The 22,393-nt window shown below is 36.5% G+C and overlaps 1 protein-coding gene across 1 annotated transcript in view; it reads left to right on the plus strand.

Annotated features, from left to right (window-relative positions):
* The first annotated feature begins 348 nt into the window (after positions 1–348).
* LOC309392644 (scavenger receptor cysteine-rich domain-containing protein DMBT1-like) overlaps positions 349–22,393 on the plus strand; it is a 56,666-nt gene continuing 34,621 nt past the window's right edge. Inside the window, exons 1-16 of the mRNA XM_081954074.1 lie at positions 349–507; positions 1,366–1,680; positions 2,804–2,824; positions 2,987–3,031; positions 5,355–5,399; positions 6,501–6,722; positions 7,223–7,267; positions 7,463–7,774; positions 8,352–8,378; positions 8,752–8,796; positions 10,172–10,483; positions 12,866–12,892; positions 13,262–13,306; positions 13,502–13,813; positions 19,834–19,860; positions 20,539–20,562. Coding sequence (XP_081810200.1) covers positions 444–507; positions 1,366–1,680; positions 2,804–2,824; positions 2,987–3,031; positions 5,355–5,399; positions 6,501–6,722; positions 7,223–7,267; positions 7,463–7,774; positions 8,352–8,378; positions 8,752–8,796; positions 10,172–10,483; positions 12,866–12,892; positions 13,262–13,306; positions 13,502–13,813; positions 19,834–19,860; positions 20,539–20,562 — 1,888 coding nt within the window. The 5' untranslated portion in view covers positions 349–443. The remainder of the gene's footprint in view (positions 508–1,365; positions 1,681–2,803; positions 2,825–2,986; positions 3,032–5,354; positions 5,400–6,500; positions 6,723–7,222; positions 7,268–7,462; positions 7,775–8,351; positions 8,379–8,751; positions 8,797–10,171; positions 10,484–12,865; positions 12,893–13,261; positions 13,307–13,501; positions 13,814–19,833; positions 19,861–20,538; positions 20,563–22,393) is intronic.

The raw sequence follows: 22,393 nt of genomic DNA on the forward strand, positions 1-22,393 counted from the left end.
CATCATCATAAACTTCAGTTGGGGATTTATACCTCATATGGATAGATCTCAGAACACAGAAAACACTGTACCTGGTGAATGGTCCTAGCCCAATTCTCAGAGATTGTATATAATTGGATAGCTTGGATATGCATAAACTTTGCTATTAACTTTAAAAACGAACATTTCCTGGAGCAATTGAATTAGATGTTATTGTATGTGATTACCAAGTTTTTCCACGAATATTGGAAACTTAGCCACTTCCTCACTTCTCCTAAGTAGTAACTCTGTGTTCCCTGAACTAAATATTGTGAAATGAAAATATTATTAACTTCCTTGATACAGACTTAGGGGATGAAGATAGAAGATCAAATTGCATGCTAAAAATTTTCCTGTTTGGATTGGAACATTTATAAATTCTCAAGTTTCCTGTTTCTTTAGATTAGCAGAACACAAGTTGAAATATGGTCCCCCAGAAACTCTTCCCTTGGATGCTGCTAATACATGCTGCACTTCTACAAGAATCAGGTATTGTGGATATATAATTATATTACATCTCATCTGGAGATATATTAGAACTCAGGAGAAATTTCCTGACAGTTAGAACAATTAATCAGTGGAACAGCTTGCCTCCAGAAGTTGTGAATGCCCCAACACTGGAAGTCTTTAAGAAGATGTTGGATAGCCATTTATCTGAAACGGTATAGGGTTGGACAGGGGGTTGGACTAGAAGACCTCCAAGGTCCCCTCCAACTCTGCTATTGTATTATATCTCATCTCATATTATATTATAATGTTTTATGTTATATATTTTCTTGGATCTTAGAAGGTGATAGGTGGTTGTTAAATCTCAGTAAACTGAGAAATTGTTGCTGCTTTGCTCACAGTATTCAGAAAACACTCAGCAATATTGTAAAGCATGAATCAGCTATGCTTGGCTCAATATTACCTCTTGATTCTATGAATTTGGATGCACAGAATCAAAAGAATCAGTGTACAAATCTTGCACAAAAAGCACAAGGCCAGTGTGTACATATGCTTTTATGCTAATCCAAAAATGGTTTTCATGAGAATTGTGAAAAGACATCATCCAATGTCTTTGGATGGTGCTAGCAATCATTCATCAAGAAATGCCCACAAAACTGCTCTCAGTGAATCCTTTTCAGTGATTTCTATGAATAAAATGAATCCACTTAGGAATTATGGTAAGACATAATAAAAGTACTATGAATCCATCATCTACCATGTTGATCTAAAGTTATTATTTTGCAGATGATATTGTAGCATTATTCAGAACAGTATTGAGAAAATTCAGAACAGTATTGAACTGACCTAATTGTATTTTACCACAACAACTTACAATAATATCATTTGTGTTTTTGAAAGGGACACAGGAACTACGCTTAGTAAATGGATGGAACAGATGTGCCGGAAGATTAGAGGTTTATTTTAAAGGAGTTTGGGGGACTGTTTGTGATGACTACTTTGATCCGATTAATGCACAAATAGTGTGTAGACAACTTGCATGTGGCAATGCAACGAAGGTGGTAGGATGGGCATACTTTGGCCAAGGAACAGGGCAGATCAGTCTGGATGATGTAAGATGCACAGGAAGTGAGCCCACCATCTGGGATTGTGTTCACCCTGAGTGGTTCAATCATGACTGTGGACACAATGAGGATGTCGGTGTCGTTTGCTCAGGTATACATCTGTCTGTATATTTATATATGATGTAGATCTTTAAAAATGAAGCCAAGCCAGATATCTCAACTAAAAAGTTACTAAAGGATGACTAAAAGTAGAACATTTAGTCAGTGTACAAACTAACATCATTTGGTCGAGTAATCTGAATCAGATAGTACCAAGTCAAAAGCTGAAGAAACAGAAACATATATAGGGTTTATCTGAAATGCAGAACTAATGAAGTTAGTGAACTATCAGATAGTACCAAGTCAAAAGCTGAAGAAACAGAAACATATATAGGGTTTATCTGAAATGCAGAACTAATGAAGTTAGTGAACTATCAGATAGTACCAAGTCAAAAGCTGAAGAAACAGAAACATATATAGGGTTTATCTGAAATGCAGAACTAATGAAGTTAGTGAACTATTATTCTTATTAGCTAAGAAAACTGTGTTCTATAAGAAAAGGTAACTGCTTCTTCAGATTAAACTCAGCTCCTTGTATAACTAAATTAACACATTGGCCTAATGTAGGACTTTACTATTGCCTTATTTGGTCTAACCTAAAATTCTGTGGCCTTGCATGCAAATATTAAATAAGTCAAACCCTCTTTAGTTTTATTGAGATCAACCATGTGAGTTAAGTGCTGGTTTCTATTTGATCAATGCCTATGAAGTAACATATATGCAATTGTTTCCTAAACTGAAAGTTTATAAATGGCAATGGACAAACATTAGCCATCTACTGTAATCAAGATGAAACAATCCATGATAATCTCAAAGTGGACTATTATAGTCTTTCTAATTGACTATTAATGACAAGTTATTTGTTATTTACAAATGGGAATGCAGTGCCTTATGCAAAAGATCAAAGAACTTATTAAAATGCTATCGTTCTGTATTAGTAATTTTATAATCCTTTTATAGTCCTTTTATAAAATGTAAATTATGAAGCTAATTGCAGTTTTTGTTAATCTAATTCGATCATAAGCATCATAAGCATCAGTGAGAGATGGAAATGCAAATGATTTCTTGTAACTAAATATCTAGATTTTCATAAAAATAATATATGATAATATTGTAGTTTATGCAGTAATAAAATTAAATAACATTATCAACATTTTCTGCCTTTTTGTTAAAAGATGCTGCATTACTACCAACAGGTAAGTTTCTTTATTTACACTTGGTTAAAAATGAGAGCGGGTTGATTTTTCTTAAATCCATAACCATTCTGGGGAATCATAGTCATGATTTTGTTCATTGAGTCTATACTTTACAAATTGAAATGTGGTTTCTCTGAAATGTTTTTCTTTTCCTGGTGACAGGCAGTACAAAAATACCAACCCCAACTCCATATGCTACATCTAAAGGTAAGCACCTTAAAACATTATTCATTTATTATATTTTCATCCCATTTCATCTTCCATTTATTATTTTACAAATAAATGGTGGCAAATATGCCTAATACTCTTCTCTTTCCATCTTTCCCACAAAAACCCACCTGGGACATGAGCTGAGTTAAGAAAGGGTGAGAGGCTCAAAGTCACCCAGTCGGCTTTCACGCCTAAAATGAGACTAGAACTCGGTCTCCTGATTTCTAGGCCAGCACCTTATCCACCTCTGCAAAAGGAGTACAAAGATATAAAATATGGGTGAGGGCAGATGAAGCGAGGAAGGGTTAGGTTTGTCAGCAACTTTTACCAAGGGTTTGCTCCATTGATATCAGGGGTGCTTTTGGCATAAATAATGTTTGTTCTTAACTTTTAGGAAGAATAACAGTTTTGTTCCCAATATACCACTGTTAAATTTGTTAACTGCTATTCAGGAAGCAGTACTATATAATAAGATAGTGTGAGTCTATATGGAAACAGTATGAGTGTGTGAGGCGTCTGCACCCAACTTTCAATTTTGCCAGAGGTAGTCTGTTCCTTCAGATTATAATGTGGGTTTTTGGTGAGAAAAACAATACTTGGCTCCAGGGTCACATGCAGTTCCCCCAAAACTTGGTCGTGAGCTTGGGCCTCTCTGCCATTCATAATGTGACATAAGGAGAACATTATTCAATATTTGTAAAATTCTTGCGTTAATTGAATTTAAATTAATTCAATTTAAATCAATAAATAATGTGAAATCATTTTTTTTTTGCATCTTGAGCTTTCATCTGAGGCATTTCTGGATCCCAATTTATTTCTTGCACTGTAGCTCTAACACCAAAGTCAAAAATTCTTGATCTGGAAGAGGTGTTGTACCCTGCTCTAAATATATCTATTTATTAATTAATACCCGATAAATGGAGGACAAAGTTGCAGAAGTGATGCTGACCTTTGCTATAATGGGGTACAAGTTTTTTATTTGTTGGTGAAAGATAGGTGCAGGTGTAGTGTGCCAAAAGATTAATTGTGATGTTACCTTGCTTGTGCGTAGAAAGGTTTATTTTTGTGATGCCTCAGAAATAGAGGTAGTCCTCAACTTTCAACCACAATTGAGACCAACATTTCGGTTACTAAGCAAGACATCTGTTAAGTGAGTTTTCCCCACTTTACAACCTTTCTTGCCACTGACAATTGACCCTGACAATTAAATGAATCACTTCAGTTCTTAAGATAGTTAACATGGTTGTTAAATGAATCTGGCTTCCCTATTGACTTGCTTGTCAGAAGGTTGCAAAAGGTGATCGCATGAACCTGGGACACTGCAATTGTCATAAATAAGAGTCAGTTGTCAAGTGTCTGAATTTTGATCATATGATCATGCGGATGATGCAACAGTCATAAGTGTCAAAAAAGGTTGTAAGGCACTTTTTTTAGTGCCATTACAACTTTGAACAGTCACTAAATGGACTGTTGTAAGTTGTGGGTTACCTGTAATCCTTCTTGAATATGTTGAACATAAAGACCAGCCTGGGGCCAATGTTATTGCCCAGAATGGTTTGAATGTACAGAACTGATTATGGTGGAGACTGAAGTGTAATTTTGTGCAGGTAATTTCCAATTTCGTGTAATGAACTGCCTTGATTGTGTAACTAGAGATAGGTTGCTCCCGGATCGGGAGGATCCGCCCACTTGCCCACTTGTCGCATGCGCAGAAATGATCGCACAAACAAACCAGTATTTTAAAAAATGGAAACCCACTACTATGTGTAACATATTATACAGTATCAGGGTACTTCCACACGTGATTTTTTTATATTTCTCAATCCTCAGAATCAGTCTGAGAACAATTGCTCTTCATCTTTAGTGTTGCCACTTCAGAAATGCTAAGAAGCAAACTCAGTGCTCCACCCAATAGCTTTATATCTTCAAAAGGGAGAGGTGGGAGATGAAAAACATCCAGTTAGCTGACACTTTGTTCTTTGACATAAGAGGCTTGCTTCCCCACCCTCACCCCCCAAGAGGCAACTGGACTTTCTGGAGTTGCCTCTTGGGCAAACAAAGCACTTTTGGAACCTATTGTGAAATTACTGAGAATCTCCATATACATTTGACAAAAGGTCTGTGCAATTTCACTTGTTCTCATTTTGTCTGGATGAATGAAGTGGAGCTACGAACAGATCCATGAACTCTGTCTCTGATGGAGATACAGAAATACAGATTCTCAAAATAAGTATACAAACAAACAAAGCAGGTACACAGAATGTTTTAGTGCCAGCTGTTTGCCTAACAAGTTAACTCTACAATTTATTGTTTTTGTCAGACCTTTCTACAACCTCCGTAGATCTGACTACACAGGAAATAAGAGGTATTTCTTATATGCTGAAATAGATTTACCTTTTTGTGTGTGTCGTTCTGTTCAATAAATGATTATGATTAATGGTGAGACATTTGTAAAGCCTGTTTTCTACACTTGGGTGTACTTTTTTTAAAGTGGACAACATTGTTCTGTGTGATAAAATATTGCATCTAAATAAAATATACACAGACTGTTGGGCAAAATTCAACTATCTTCTGTATTCAATGTAGCTTAATAAAACTGATCTGTTATGTCATTGCATAAGCACCCAGAGACAAGAGTTTAAAAAAACCTCTTATGTAACTATTTGCTGAATAGCATTAGTGTTGTGGTTTTTACATTAAATCGAGTGCCTTTGAATCTAAAGAAGGTATTTTAAAAGGATTTAAAAAATAAAAAACACAGTTAAAAACCTGAATGTGTCAACAGATACAATTCTATTAAACTTGTTATTATCACTTGCAAAAAGCATCATCTTTAAAAATGGCTGATTACACTGACCCCCTTTTTTTCCTTTTGCTTGATTTCCTGCTATTCTTAAAATTGCACACATGGCAAGTTGGTTACCCAAGCTGAAATTCATTTATTGAAATAAAACAAATCCTTATTGAGATCACAGGTGGATGTGTAAGAATGGGATTTTTTGTTTCTGAAAAAAGACACCCAGCATAAACATTGGTTTGGTTTTTTATAAAACAAAAGAACCATAAATATATGGTAGTATTCTTTTGGATATTTAGATTGCCTCACACAATCTAAATATAATATTGCATTTTCAACAGTGCCGTGAAGCTAAACTTGCGTTATTTTCCAGGATTTCAGAAATGGTTCTAATGGCGTTTATATTGTTTTTATTTCTATGGTAATTACTATTTTTTATTTTTGTAGACCTTCCAGAGTCACTTAGGTGAGATGGGTGGCACTATAAACTGAATAAATAAATAAGCAAATTGTTCAAGTTCTCACTGCTTTTGATCTTACATCATATAAGAGTGCTGTGGCAGTAGAGCATAAAAAAAACCTCACTCATAAATAGGTATAGTCCGGAAATTGATTCTTCTGAAGCTTATTATGTAACCCAAAATTATTTTGATTCCTATTTCTTGGTAGATTCCACATATTTCCCAACTAAAAAAACCTTTGAAACCACTCACCCAGCAACTGAGAAAGAAATAACGCCTACTATGAGAACTGTAGAAATGTCCTATAGAACTACATCATCATCTAAGACTACCCATTCAATAACCCAGAAGGAAGAAACGCCAGGCTTGGCAGCCACTTCTCAAAAACCTGTAGAAGAGTCGAAAGCATCTGCTTCTACTTCTGTGATTGGTACTATCATTAGTAACCCAAGTATTGCTCAAAATAGTGAGATAGTATATAAATTTGATAAATAAACAAAGAAAACATTTGTTGACTGTGGATGGCGTAAAATAGTGATAGTGTCTTGAATGATTGGGAGACAAATTAATTAAGCTAAATTAGTCCAAAAGCAATATGACAAAGTGGTTTGGTCAAAGAAAATGAACAAGCTTTGAATTGGAAAACAAATAGGTTTATGTAGGAAGAGCACATACATTGAGAAGAAGAGGAAGTGGAAGAGCATGGTTGGGTTTCTTTCACAGCATTATTTTTATCTTTATACATCTACGATAGCAAACAAGTTCTACTTAAGAAATAAGAGGTATTTATTATATGTGGGACTTTCATTCTTATAATAGCAATAAATATTGTAACAATAAACCTATAGCACTTCCAGCTGATGACAAGTTTGCTTTCCACCCATGTGGTGTTTCAGAGTTGTATAACTATATTTTTTTTGTTTTTGTCAGCCCTTTCTACACCCTCTGCTAAGCTGACCACTCAGGGAATAAGAGGTATTTATTATATGTAGGACTTTCATTCTTATAACAGTAATAACTATTATAACAATAAACCTACAACACTTCCAGCTGATCACAAGGGGTGCAAAACAGAACAGCAGAGGTGATTCCTCTCTCTTTAGTAATAAAGAATTCTAGAAATTAGATATCTGTGACAAAAGTCCAATCTGCATTTGTTTTCATTTCAAGATAAATCTCTGAGACTGGTGAATGGAGAAGACAAATGTCGTGGCCGCGTTGAGGTCTTTTACAATGGCAGCTGGGGCACAATTTGTGATGATGGCTGGGACACAAATGACGCACAAGTTGTGTGTAAGCAGCTTGCCTGTGGAAAGGCCCTTGAAGCCCTATCTAATGCCGCATTTGGGGAAGGAACTGGCAGCATCTTCCTGGATCGGGTCGAGTGCAAAGGGAACGAATCCTCTCTTGAAGACTGCTCCCATAAACCTTGGGGCGTTCATGACTGTCGACACAAGGAAGATGCTGGGGTGGTTTGCTCAGGTACTTTTAAACTGCATCAAGTTTTGTGATGTTTTACTTGGTTTACGTTATCCAAATACAATAAACAATAATTTAAAAATCGGGTGTCATTGCAATGTGACTGTTGCCAGGTAAAATATTATCATTAGGAACCAAAGTTTGTCTTCATTCAGCTACAGTAGGGAATTTTTGAACATTCAGTTCAAAAATGCATTTATTGTGGAATATAAAAAGATTTAAGGACTGGGCCTTGTTACGCAGCTTTCTATGAGTTGTTATATTATCTTTCAGTAAATTTGTTTAAGGCTCTTAATATGTTTAACAACCACAGGACAAAGATGGAGGTAGCTGACTCAATTGCAGTCACTAAATGAGGACTACCTTAGTCTCAATATTAAAAGGCAATAGACATCACTACTAATACTTTGTCAGGTTTGCCTTCTTTATTTTATTTTAGTTTATTGTGTCAAACTGAATAATAAAAATGTATAAAGGAAATAATGAAAATAACAATAGCAATATAATATCACCTCCTAATTCATCAACATCCATATGCTGTCTTCTTCACCCAGAGTGAAGTTATTTCTTCTACTTTCAGGTCCTGCTGTCACCACATCACCACCTGGTAGGTATTTGCTTCAATTCCTATTGTTATGTAAAAACAATTCTTGCATCTTAAATTAAGTGGAAATGATAAGTAAATAACTAAATTGGGTACTTACAAATTGCTTGTAATTAACCAGTAGAGATTGGTTCCTGAATGATTGGAAGCCAAATTAATTCGGCTATAAAGTGGTTTGGTTAAAGAGAATGAACAAGGAATGAAATTGTAAACAAATATATGTAGGAAAAGAAAATGGATTGAGAGGAAGTTTAAAATTAGGAGAATGGTTCTTTTTTTCCACTATTATTTTTTATCTCTACACATACATGATAAAAAAGAACTTCTGTAAAACTTTCAGAGTCATATAACTATAATTATTTTTTGTTTTTGTCAGCCATTTCTACATCCTCTGCTAAGCTGACCACTCAGGGAATAAGAGGTATTTATTATATGTGGGACTTTCATTCTTATAACAGTAATAACTATTATAACAATAAACCTACAGCACTTCCAGCTGATCATGAATGGTGCAAAAGAGAACAGCAGAGGTGATTCCTCTCTATTTAGTAATAAAGAATTCTAGAAATTAGATGTCTGAAGTGAAAGTTGAATCTACATTTGTTTTCCTTCAGTTGATGTAATGTGACTGTTGTCAGATGGAATATTATCATCAGAAACGGAAGTTTGTCTTCATTCAGCTATTGTAGGTGTTCTAGAATTGGATCGCAAAAGATCCTAATTGCTATTATGTGTAAAGCTTTCAGACAACCTTCATTCAGTACAAAAAATGCATTTATTATTGAACATACAAGATTTAAGGACTGGGTATTGCTATGCAGGTTTCAATAAGTTATTATATTACCTTTTAGTAAATTTGTTTAAGGTTCTTAACACATTTAACAACCACAGGGCTTAACAATGGAGGTAACAGACTCAATTGCAGCCACTAGATGTGGACTACCTTAGTCTCAATATTAAAAGGCAATAGGCATCACTACCAATACTTCATCAGGTTTGCTAGACCCTTTTTTATTTTATTTTATTTTATTGTGAAACTGAATAGTAAAAAAATATAAAGGAAATAATGAAAATAACAATGGAAATATAATATCACCTCCTAATTCATCAACATCCATATGCTGTCTCCTTCACCCAGACTGAAATTATTTCTTCTACTTTCAGGTCCTGCTGTCACCACATCACCACCTGGTAGGTATTTGCTTAAATTTCTGTTGTTATTTAAAAGCAAATCTTGCATCCTAATTTAAGAGAAAATGATAAGTAAATAGCTAAATTGGTGACTATTGTGTGTGGCTAACTAGTAGTGATTGGGTTCTGAATGATTGGAAGCCAAATTAATTAAGCTATAACGTGGTTTGGTCAAAGAGAATGAACGATTGAATTTGTAAACAAATATATGTAGGAAGACCACATGGATTGAGAGGAGGTTTAAAACCAAGAGTATAGTTGTTGTTTTTTCACCATTATTTTTTATCTCTACACATCCATGATAAAAAAGAACTTCTGTAAAAATTTCAGAGTCGTATAACTATAATTTTTTTTGTTTTTGTCAGCCTTTTCTACACCCTCTGCTAAGCTGACCACTCAGCGAATAAGAGGTATTTAATATATGTGGGACTTTCATTCTTATAACAGTAATAACTATTGTAACAATAAACCTACAGCACTTCCAGCTGATCACGAGGGTTGCAAAACAGAACAGCAGAGGTGATTCCTCTCTCTTTAGTAATAAAGAATTCTAGAAATTAGATATCTGTGACAAAAGTCCAATCTGCATTTGTTTTCATTTCAAGAAAAATCTCTGAGACTGGTGAATGGAGAAGACAAATGCCGTGGTCGCGTTGAGGTCTTTTACAATGGAAGCTGGGGCACAATTTGTGATGATGGCTGGGACATGAATGACGCACAAGTTGTGTGTAAGCAGCTTGCCTGTGGAAAGGCCCTTGAAGCCCTATCTAATGCCGCATTTGGGGAAGGAACTGGCAGCATCTTCCTGGATCGGGTCGAGTGCAAAGGGAACGAATCCTCTCTTGAAGACTGCTCCCATAAACCTTGGGGCGTTCATGACTGTCGACACAAGGAAGATGCTGGGGTGGTTTGCTCAGGTACTTTTAAACTGCATCAAGTTTTGTGATGTTTTACTTGGTTTACGTTATCCAAATACAATAAACAATAATTTTAAAATCAGGTGTCATTGCAATGTGACTGTTGCCAGGTAAAATATTATCATTAGGATCCAAAGTTTGTCTTCATTCAGCTACAGTAGGGGATCTAGAATTGGATTGCACAGGATCCTAAACGCTATTATGTGTAAAGCTTTCAGACAACATTCAGTTCAAAAATGTATTTATTATGGAATATGAAAAGATTTAAGGACTGGGCCTTGTTACGCAGCTTTCTACAAGTTGTTATATTATCTTTCAGTAAATTTGTTTAAGGCTCTTAATATGTTTAACAACCACAGGACAAAGATGGAGGTAGCTGACTCAATTGCAGTCACTAAATGAGGACTACCTTAGTCTCAATATTAAAAGGCAATAGGCATCACTACTAATACTTTGTCAGGTTTGCCTTCTTTATTTTATTTTAGTTTATTGTGTCAAACTGAATAATAAAAATGTATAAAAGAAATAATGATAATAATAATAATAGCAATATAACCTCCTAATTAATTAACATCCATATGCTGTCTTCTTCACCCAGACTGAAGTTATTTCTTCTATTTTCAGATCCTGCTGTCACCACATCACAACCTGGTAGGTATTTGCTTCAATTCCTATTATTATGTAAAAACAAATCTTGCATCTTAAGTTAAGAGGAAATGATAAGTAAATAACTAAATTGGGTACTTACAAATTGCTTGTAATTAACCAGTACAGATTTGTTCCTGAATGATTGGAAGCCAAATTAATTAGGCTATAAAGTGGTTTGGTTAAAGAGAATGAACAAGGAATGAAATTGTAAACAAATATATGTAGGAAAAGAAAATGGATTGAGAGGAAGTTTAAAATTAGGAGAATGGTTCTTTTTTCCCACTATTATTTTTTATCTCTACACATACATGATAAAAAAGAACTTCTGTAAAACTTTCAGAGTCATATAACTATATATTTTTTTGTCAGCCGTTTCTACATCCTCTGCTAAGCTGACTACTCAGAAAATAAGAGGTATTTATTATATATGGGACTTTTATTTTTATAACAGTAATAACTATTATAACAATAAACCTACAGCACTTCCAGCTGATCATGAATGGTGCAAAAGAGAACAGCAGAGGTAATTACTCTCTATTTAGTAATAAAGAATTCTAGAAATTAGATGTCTGAAGTGAAAGTTGAATCTACATTTGTGTTCCTTCAGTTTATTTATTTATTTATTTATTTATTAGCCCTTATAGACCGCCCCCTCTCCCGAAAGGGACTCGGGGCGGTGTACAGTCCATATCACAAATACATCATGAATAACTATAAAATTTAGACAATTAAAATTATTAAGTAAATAGATAAATAAATAAGAGGAGGATAAAAAGATATACAGAACTGTACTGCCAAGTAAATAATTTAAAATTTAAAAATTTAAAACCCCAACAAATATCCTATAAAATTAAATTTAAAAGAACAATCCCCCTAAAAAACCAGTAAGAAATATGTTTGCCTGGAGGTATACGTTATAATTATGCCAGGCCAGCCAGTCGGAACAGGTGTGTCTTCAATTTCTGTCGGAAGGAGCGGAAGTTGGTGGTGGTTCTAATGTCGGGGGGGAGGTCATTCCAGAGGGTTGGGCCCATCACAGAGAAGGCCCTACTCCTTGGTGTCGCCCGTTGGCATTGCCTAGTGGACGGCACAAGGAGAAGCCCCTCCCTGTGAGAGCGAATTGGCCGCAGGGATGTGTGTGGGAGGATGCGATCCCGCAGGTAGCTAGGTCCTGTGCCATGGAGTTGATGTAATGTGACTGTTGTCAGATAGAATATTATCATTAGAAACTGAAGTTTGTCTTCATTCAGCTATTGTAGGTGTTCTAGAATTGGATGGCAAAAGATCCTAATTGCTATTATGTGTAAAGCTTTCAGACAACCTTCATTCAGTACAAAAAATGCATTTATTATTGAACATACAAGATTTAAGGACTGGGTATTGCTATGCAGGTTTCAATAAGTTATTATATTACCTTTAAGTAAATTTGTTTAAGGTTCTTAACACATTTAACAACCACAGGACTTAACAATGGAGGTAACAGACTCAATTGCAGTCACTAGATGTGGACTACCTTAGTCTCAATATTAAAAGGCAATAGGCATCACTACCAATACTTCATCAGGGTTGCTAGACCCTTTTTTATTTTATTTTATTTTATTGTGAAACTGAATAGTAAAAAAATATAAAGGAAATAATGAAAATAACAATGGAAATATAATATCACCTCCTAATTCATCAACATCCATATGCTGTCTCCTTCACCCAGACTGAAATTATTTCTTCTACTTTCAGGTCCTGCTGTCACCACATCACCACCTGGTAGGTATTTGCTTAAATTTCTATTGTTATTTAAAAGCAAAGCTTGCATCCTAATTTAAGAGAAAATGATAAGTAAATAACTAAATTGAAGACTATTGCGTGTGGCTAACTAGTAGTGATTGTTGTTATGAATGATTGGAAGCCAAATTAATTAGGCTATAACGTGGTTTGGTCAAAGAGAATGAACAGCGATTGAATTTGTAAACAAATATATGTAGGAAGAGCACATGGATTGAGAGGAGGTTTAAAACCAAGAGTATAGTTGTTGTTTTTTCACCATTATTTTTTATCTCTACACATCCATGATAAAAAAGAACTTCTGTAAAAATTTCAGAGTCGTATAACTATAATTTTTTTTGTTTTTGTCAGTCCTTTCTACACCCTCTGCTAAGCTGACCACTCAGCGAATAAGAGGTATTTAATATATGTGGGACTTTCATTCTTATAACAGTAATAACTATTATAACAATAAACCTACAACACTTCCAGCTGATCATGAGGGGTGCAAAAGAGAACAGCAGAAGTGATTCCTCTCTATTTAGTAATAAATAATTCTAGAAATTAGATATCTGTGACAAAAGTCCAATCTGCATTTGTTTTCATTTCAAGAAAAATCTCTGAGACTGGTGAATGGAAAAGACAAATGTCGTGGTCGCGTTGAGGTCTTTTACAATGGAAGCTGGGGCACAATTTGTGATGATGGCTGGGACATGAATGACGCACAAGTTGTGTGTAAGCAGCTTGCCTGTGGAAAGGCCCTTGAAGCCCTATCTAATGCCGCATTTGGGGAAGGAACTGGCAGCATCTTCCTGGATCGGGTCGAGTGCAAAGGGAACGAATCCTCTCTTGAAGACTGCTCCCATAAACCTTGGAGCGTTCATGACTGTCGCCACAAGGAAGATGCTGGGGTGGTTTGCTCAGGTAATCTAAAATGCTAAACTTTCAAATGAGGTTATACTTGGTTTACATTATCCAAACACAGTAAAAAAAATAATTTTATAACTCAAGGGTCAATGCAATATGACTATTGTCAGGTACAATATTATCCTCAGGAAGCCAATGTATGTCATCATCTAACTTTTGTCATTTGTTCAAGTAACCTAAATTGCCCAATTTTCAATTGTTTTGCTTGGTTTATTTTATCCAAATACAGTAAAAGAATAATAGGAAAATTAGATGTGAATGCTATGTGACTGTTCCCAGGAAAAATGATATATTAGAAAGCCAAACTATGTCATCATTCAACTAGGTGGTCCTAAATGGGATTTCAAAGGCTCTTACTTTCTATTACATGTAAAACTTTCAGACAACCTTTATTCAGTACAAACTGCATTTATTATTGAACATACAAAGATTTAAGGATTGGGTTTTGTTATACAGGTTTCTGTAAGTTATTAGAGTATGTTTGAGTAAATTTGTTTAAGGTGCTTAGCATGCATAGCACAATGATATAGTTCGGAGATTCAATTGCAGTCACTAAGTGAGGACTACATGTAATCTCAATAATAAAAGGCAACAAGCATCAGTTCCAATGCTTTAAGCCAGGTTTGCAATACCCTATATTATTTTTCTTTATTATATTAAACTAAAGAACGGTAAAAATATGAAAGAAAAAATGATGATGATGATGATGATGATGATGATGATGATGATGATGATAATAATAATAATAATAATAATAATAATAATAATAATAATAATAATAATAATAATAATAATAATAATAATGTAAAGGCCTAATTCATCAACATCACCATGTTATCATCTTCACCCAAACCAAAGTTATTTCTTCAATTTTCAGGTCCTGTTGTCACAACACCACAACCTGGTAGGTATTTTTTGAAATTTCTATTGTTATTTAAAACCAAATCTTGTGTCATAATTTCAGGGGAAATAAAGCCAGTATAATCTTTAGCAGCAAAGAGAGAAATGAGATTCATTTTTCTTCTCTTTCTATTCACTGAAAGCACTGTTTGTGAAATAAAATTAGTCTTCATGCTAGGCATGTACTGTAAAGCATGGAGTTCTATTTTTCAGCAGATCATTGAGAAATGTATAAATTTATGAAAGAATGATAAGTGCAGGGCTGTTTGCAGGGGCCGCTAAGTGTGCATGAGGTGCTTCAGGGATGCATTGGGCTTCCGCCACCCCCTGACATTCCTGCGTGATCTGCTTCTGACCCTTTTGTTCCCCAAAGCCATCTTCATCCCTCATAATCAGAGATGGGTTGCTCCCGGTTGGGTCCTGTTTGGCTGAACCAATAGTGGCGGTGGCAGGAGGCTCTGCCCACCGCCCAGATGCTTCTATGCATGCGCAGAAGCATTGCGCGAGCAGGCACACGAGCATGAGCGAACCAGTAGTAAACCGGTTAGGAACCCACCACTGCTCACAATCCCTTGTTTCTTTCTGAAGATCTGCGGAATTCAGGATGTGAAGTACTGCAGGATGTGAAGTACTGCAGGCCATTCATTCTTACGGGGCCACAAGGAGTAGCCGTTTGAAACCTAGACTCAGCAAAGCAGCATTTCCCCCTCCCTTTGCATGGCCTCTTTAACTCTTAACCCTTCATTGTCTGTTCACCATCACAGCAGAGTCCTGTTTCTCCAGCTTCGGTTTAAAATGTGCTTTTTCACCCAGGCAATATTTGGAATTGCAAAGGAAAAACTTTGCCTCATTATGCTGTGGTGAGTTAAAGTGGTTATGCAGAAGCAGGGCGAAATGCAGCTTTGCCTAGTCCAGGCCAGATTTCAAAGAGCCACTCTATGTGGCCCAGTAAGAACAGCCTATAGTGGTTTCTGTCATCAACATCAGTATACTTAAAACCAAATCTTGCCTCATAATTTAAGGAGAAATAGAGCGAGTAAAGTCTTTACCAGCACACAAAGAAATAAGATTCATTTAACTTTCTTATCTTTCTTTTCACTGGAAGCACAGTTCATGACATAAAATTAGTCTTTAAGCTAGGCATGTATTGTTAAAAGTGGACTTTTGCTTTTCTGCATGTCATTACATAATGTATGAATTTAGGAAAGAATGGCTAGCATTTGTTGCTTGATTTAAATAAGATATAAAATAAAGTGAAAGCATTGAATTGTGGAATATTTTGCTCTAGATAGCGAGATGACAGAGGGAGGGAGGGAGGGAGGGAAGGAAGGAAGGAAGGAGTTGTTTGTGCTTAACCAGTAGTGATAGGATCCTGAATGACTAGGAGCCAAATTAATTATAGGGAGCTGTCAGACCTCTCAACCAATAGGATTGAACCTCTGTTCCCGCCGGAATAGAAGACCTTTGTGGAAACCATGGTAGTTAGAGTGAATATCTAACAGGAAGGAAGGAAGGAGTTGTTTGTGCTTAACCAGTAGTGATAGTATCCTGAATGACTAGGAGCCAAATTAATTTGGCTGTGAAGTGGATTGGTGTTTTTTTCCAGCATTATTTTTATCTCTATATACCCCAGATGGCGAACCTATGGCACGTGTGCCACAGGGGGCATGTGGAGCCATTTGTCAGGGCACGCAAGGCGTTGCCCTGTCAGCTGGCCAGCGCGCATGCACGCGCTGGTCAGCTTACTTTAGCCTTTTTTTGAGACCATTTTTCGCTCTCCCAGGCTCCAGAGGCTTTATAGGAGCCTGGGGAGGATGAAAACAGCCTCCCCCACCCACCCCAGAGGCCCTCTAGAGGCTTCAGGACCTTCCCTAAAGCCTCCGGAGCGCAGAAAAATGGCCCTATGGGCAAACCAGAAGTTCGGGAACAGACTTCCGGTTTGCTCATAGGGCTGGTTTAAGCTCCTCCCCGCTTATGGTACGCGAGCCAAAAAAGCTGCTATATAGCTATGTTAGAAAGAAGTTCTGACAAAGTTTCTGAAGTAAATAATTATAATTTTTTTCTTTTTTGTCAGGGCTATCTCCAACCTCTGCAGATTTGACTACACAGAAAATAAGAGGTATTTATTTTATGCTGAAATGGATTTGTATTTTTAAAACAATAATAGCAGTTGGACTTATGAGATCAGTTGAGAGTATTACTGGTGTACCAGCCTCTTTGGTGCACAGCAATCTTCCTGCCTGAACTGCTGGAGGCCATCTTGTTTGCGGGGTAGTTCCACAGGTTTATAGTCCTGAAGGACTTCAATCTGCCATCCCTAGGCTTGGCTTCAGAAGCAGCCCAGGAGTTCATGGCCACCTTGGCAGCCCTTGGCTTATCCTAGTTCATCCAAGGTCCAACTTGGGGTAGCAGTCACACTGGAGATAATTTGCTTGTTGGAGCAGTTGCAACATGATGGTGGGGAATTTGTCATTATTGCCATGACATGGTGAGACCACACACTGGTGGCTGTGAGATTTCCCAATGCCATGTCCATAGTGAGGCAGGACCTATTCAACTTGCCCTTGGCAACTAATGGTCCCACTCAGGTTTTAGAAGGAGCTGGAGGATATTTTGGGGGTTCTGCTGCATAGTCCTGTGGAAGCCTTGGCCATAACATGGAGCCAAGGCTCTGGATAGGATCACATTCATGTGCCCCACTTGTGGCCTATGGGTCCTGAAACTCCTTGTGGTTTATGGAGGAGATGAGGGTACCAAAAAGGTCCAACAGACAGCTAGAGCACCACTGGAATAAAACTTAAGAACGAAGTCCACCATACACATGTTAGAGCCACAATTAAGACTTACCTTCTGGTGGTAAGAGCAGTGAAATGTCACCATTTCTCTAGTCTTATTGCATCAGCCGTTGCCCAATGGCCCTATTCAAGGTCACCCAATCCCTTCTTGGGAAGGAGGGCTCAGATGATCATTTCCACAGCCATGCAGAGGAATTTGTTGAACACCTGATGGATAAAATTTCTCAGTTTCATTCTCAATTTGAGTCCAAGTGTGAAGCAGGATGCCTGATAAATAGACTTGCTAGATTTCTGAGAACGGTTTGACCCTGTTGGACCAGAGGAAGTAGAGAGGATCCTTGGGGCTGTTAAGGCAGCTACCTGCTTATTAGATCCCCATCTGCCCTGGTTGGTGAAAGTCTTTAGGATGGTGATCTGCTGGTGGATCTAAATGATGATTTATGTGTTGATGCAAGAGGGAGTATTCCTGGCATTGTTGAAGGAGGCCATGATGTGCCCCCTCCTCAAGAAATCCTCATTGGACCCTTGTTCCCTGGACATCTTTCACCCAGTTTCCCACATCCCCTTTCTGGGGAAAGTGATGGGATAAGTAGCTGCCTTCCAGCTCCAGAGACTCCTGGATAAAACATATTATCTGGATCCCTTTCAGTCAGGTCACCAACTGGGTTATGGGATAGAAATGACATTGATTATGCTTGTGGAAAATCTCTAGTGAAAGCAAGATGGGGGTAGTGCATCCATCCTTACTCTCCTTGACCTCTCAACGGCTTTCAAAATAATCACCCATAGTATCATTTTGGAGTGGCTATGGGGGATGATGCTGAGTGACATCTTATTGTGCTAGTTCAGCTCCTTTTCCCAAGGCACATCTGAATGAATGAATGAATGAATGAATGAATACATAAATAAATATTGTAACAATAAACTAGCTTATCCCAAGGCATGCTTACATGATGCTTACCAAATGGATCCTTTATTGCATCACATCTGAAATAATAGGTATTTATGGGTAGTCATACATTCAAAAGTCATGTGTTTAACTACCGGAATTATTAAGCTGCTTTCACATAGGCTCAGATAGCCATAGGATAGAACTGAACTATAGAGAAAAAGCATATGATTTCACACCATACCTATGGAACCATTTCCATTCTGATAGACTGACATTAATGTATTATATGGCAAAACAGGACAGCAGAGACTGTCGCCACAAGGAAGATGCTGGGGTGGTTTGCTCAGGTAAACTGAACAGCTCAATTTTCAAGTTACGTTATGTTTTTATGTGGTTTACATTATCCAATAATGTAAGGCACAGTGTAAGGCACAGTGGCTTAAAAATACTGAAGGTGGTCTCTGCTCCGATGGTTCAAGTCCTACACCATGTGACAGAGTGAGCTCCCATCATTGGTCACAGCTTCTGCCTACCTAACAGTTTAAAAACGTACTGCAAGTGAATAGATAAATAGGTACCACTTCAGTGCAAAATGTGGCAGCTTTTTGTGTAGACAGTCGGACCCGGGCTGGAGATGGACCTGTCTGGATGCAATGCCAAATTGCGAAGCAACATTAGTGTGAGAGAAGACCTCAGATAATGCCATAGGATGCCACTTGTCTTTCTTGATGCAAACCTAGTTTGTCCCCTGTGATGTATCATGGATTGCGCGTGAGTGTGAACTAAATGCACCTGCCCTCTTCAGCAGCCAAATAACTTCTATGTACTATGTACTAATAACTAACATTGTGCTCTCTGGCTAATTGTATCATACACTAAATAAATAAATAAATACATTAAACAAACACAGAGAAAGAATAATTAAACAATCAGGTGCCAATGTAATGTGGCTGCAAGTACGGTATGTCATCATTTAACTAGATGGTCTTGAACGGAATCACAATGGATCCTAATTGCTATTATGTGTAAAGTTGTGTGGGAATCTTCAACGATAATGTGTCTCAGTAGAAAAAAATCCATTTATTATTGAATACACCAGGCTTTAAGGATTGGTTCTTGTTATGCATGTTTCAATAAAATATAACGTTATCTTTAAGTAAATTTAATTAAAAGTGCTTTACAAAAAACCACAGCACTTAATGATGGAGTTGGCAAACTCAGTTGTTATTAGTAAAAGAAGACTAGCTGGAGTCTCAATACTAAAAAGCAACAGACATCAATCAGTTCTGATACTTTCAGCCAGGTTTGCTATGCCCTTTTTAAATTGACTTTATTGTATCAAACTAAAGAAGTGTAAAAAAGTAAATAATAAAAATAATATTGGAATTCATCACCTTCACTCAGAAAAAGGTTATTTCTTCTATTTTCAGGTCCTGCTGTCACCACACCAACACCTGGTAGGTATTTGCTTAAATTCCTATTATTACTTGAAATCAAATTTTGCACCATAATTTAAGGGGAAATAGAACCACTAAAGTCTTTCCCTGAAATATAGAGAAATAAAATTCATCTGACTTTCTTTTCTTTCATTTCAATGAAAGCACAATTTGTGAAATAAAATGAGTCTTTATGCTACGTATGTGGTGTGAAGACTGGACTTTTGCTTTTCAGCAAATCATTAAGAAATATGTGAATGTAAGAAAAAATATGATCATATGTTGTTTGATTTAAATAACGTGAAAGCATTGAATTATGAAATGTTTTGCGGCATAGCATAATAAATATGTAAGTAAGTAAATAAATAAGTACTTATGGAGTACTTAAAATTGTGTTTAAACATTACTGCTAGTGTGTTGAATAATTGCAATTCAAATTAATTAGGTTAACTAGTAGAAAAGAAGTATCCTGAAGTGGTTTGGTCAAACAGAATGAACAAGAATTGAATTAGAAAACTAATATATGTAGGAAGAGCAAACAGATTGAAAGGAAGTGGAAACCCCAAAAAAATGGCTGTTTTTCCCCATCATTATTTTTATCTCTATGAATCTATGTTAGAAAAGAACTTCTGTCAAAGTCTCTGAATCATATAATTATACAATTTCTGTTTTTGTCAAACCTTTCTACAACTCCCACAGATAGGACTACGCAGGAAACAAAAGGTATTTATTATATGCCTGAAGTGGATTTGCATTCTTATAATAGTAATGCATATTGTAACAATAAACCTCCAACTGTTCACAGTGGTTGCTTAAATGCTGGTTGCAAATTGTTTATTGTACTACATTGGAAATAGTAAATATATGTAAAGATGTCAACTAGATCTGGGAAGATCCAGGTTCAGGTCTTCCATGAGAATTCATGGGGTAACTTTGAGTCAATCATTCCCTCTTTACCTAATTGACATGATTTTAAGATAAAAGGAGGGATGTGCTTCATCTGTGTTTGAACCATCAAACTCATGATATACTTGGTGATCTTGGTGAATAAATGAATGTCCTATCAGGGACAATGAGCCACCGTATACCTTCTTATTTATAATCTCACACCTATTTTATGGTATGATTAGATGAAGGTGATTGGAAGTCTGCAAAGCACATATAAATCCATATTACAGTAAGCTAAAGAGGGAATTTCATAGCACATATTGAAAGTATATTTTCCGGAATCAAGGATGTGCAGTTGAAACATGCCAAAGAGTATCCTGTGGTCAAACCGGTTGGAACTGCTAAGTTACGGAACTCAAATATCCAGAGAGAGCATGTGATTTTCCACCACACCATGGAACCACTTCTGTTCTCACAGAAAAATAATCAGGCTTGAATAAAATTGATTAACATTAATGCATTATATATTATGTATTATATTAATATGTTATATTGGTAAAACAGAACAGCAGAGGTGATTCCTCTCTGTTTATCTAAAAAGGTCAAATCATGGCAACTAGACCAAAGTTTATTGAAACTGAAATGTTTCATTACTTATCCAAAGCCCTTCTTCAGTCAAAATGAAAATTTTGTGTAGGACAGAGTTAGAGAGGCGTTGGAATACACCAACTCCTCCCTACAGACTGCAGCGGGTTTCTCCCCCAAATGAAAAGCAACGTGGAAATGAAGATACAATCATGTATCAAAAAGATTAATCAAAGTTTATTAAAACTGAGACATTTCCAGTTGCCATGATTTAATCTTTTTAGATACTTTTGGTTTGGATGACTGAATCTTCAGTTACCACGTTTACATTTGGGGAGGGGGGAAACCCCTGCAGTCTCCATATCAAGAATTTGTTCTTTCCAATGACTCTCACCTTCTGCCTACACAAATTTTCATTTTGACTGAAGAAATTACTTGGATGAATAATGAAATGCCTTAGTTTTAATAAACTTTGTTCCAGTTACCATGATTTAACCTTTTTAGATACTTTTGGCCTGAATGATTTGGTCTTCATTTAGACCAGAGCTGTCAAACGCCCGGGCCATGGGCCAGAGGCGTCAGGGCTTGGCTATACCATACTCAGTTTAGCAAAGGTGGAAAATGTCCTGATACATCATGTTATGCCGCTGTGATGACGTGAGTTTGACATGCTTGATTTAGACCCTCTTAGAAATAAAAAAATCTAGAAATTAGATATCTCAGGTGAAATATTTATATTTTGTTACATGATGATGTAAAGAATAACAAATGTTTCATCTCTGGTATTCAGGGGAAATGAAGCTCAAAGTTGCCTTTCAAATGCACAAAATAATTTGTGAATGATCCAAGGGAATAACCAAAGATTTGTAGATTAGGCAGCAACTGTGGCCAGCCCTAAACCCATATCTTCTTAAATCCATTCAATCCCCTTTATCTAAATCCAGGTCACAATATCTAGTTGTACTCAAACACAAATGCATGTACATAGATACACAAAGGGAGATCAAAGAAATAACAAGTTGGCAAATACTGAAATGCCTTTTTAAAATGAACCCTCAGTCAATGTAACCTGTCATGGGGG

The sequence above is a fragment of the Natrix helvetica genome (genome assembly GCF_964273705.1).
Source record: "Natrix helvetica genome assembly, chromosome: 5".
Classification (NCBI taxonomy): Eukaryota; Metazoa; Chordata; class Lepidosauria; order Squamata; family Natricidae; genus Natrix; species Natrix helvetica.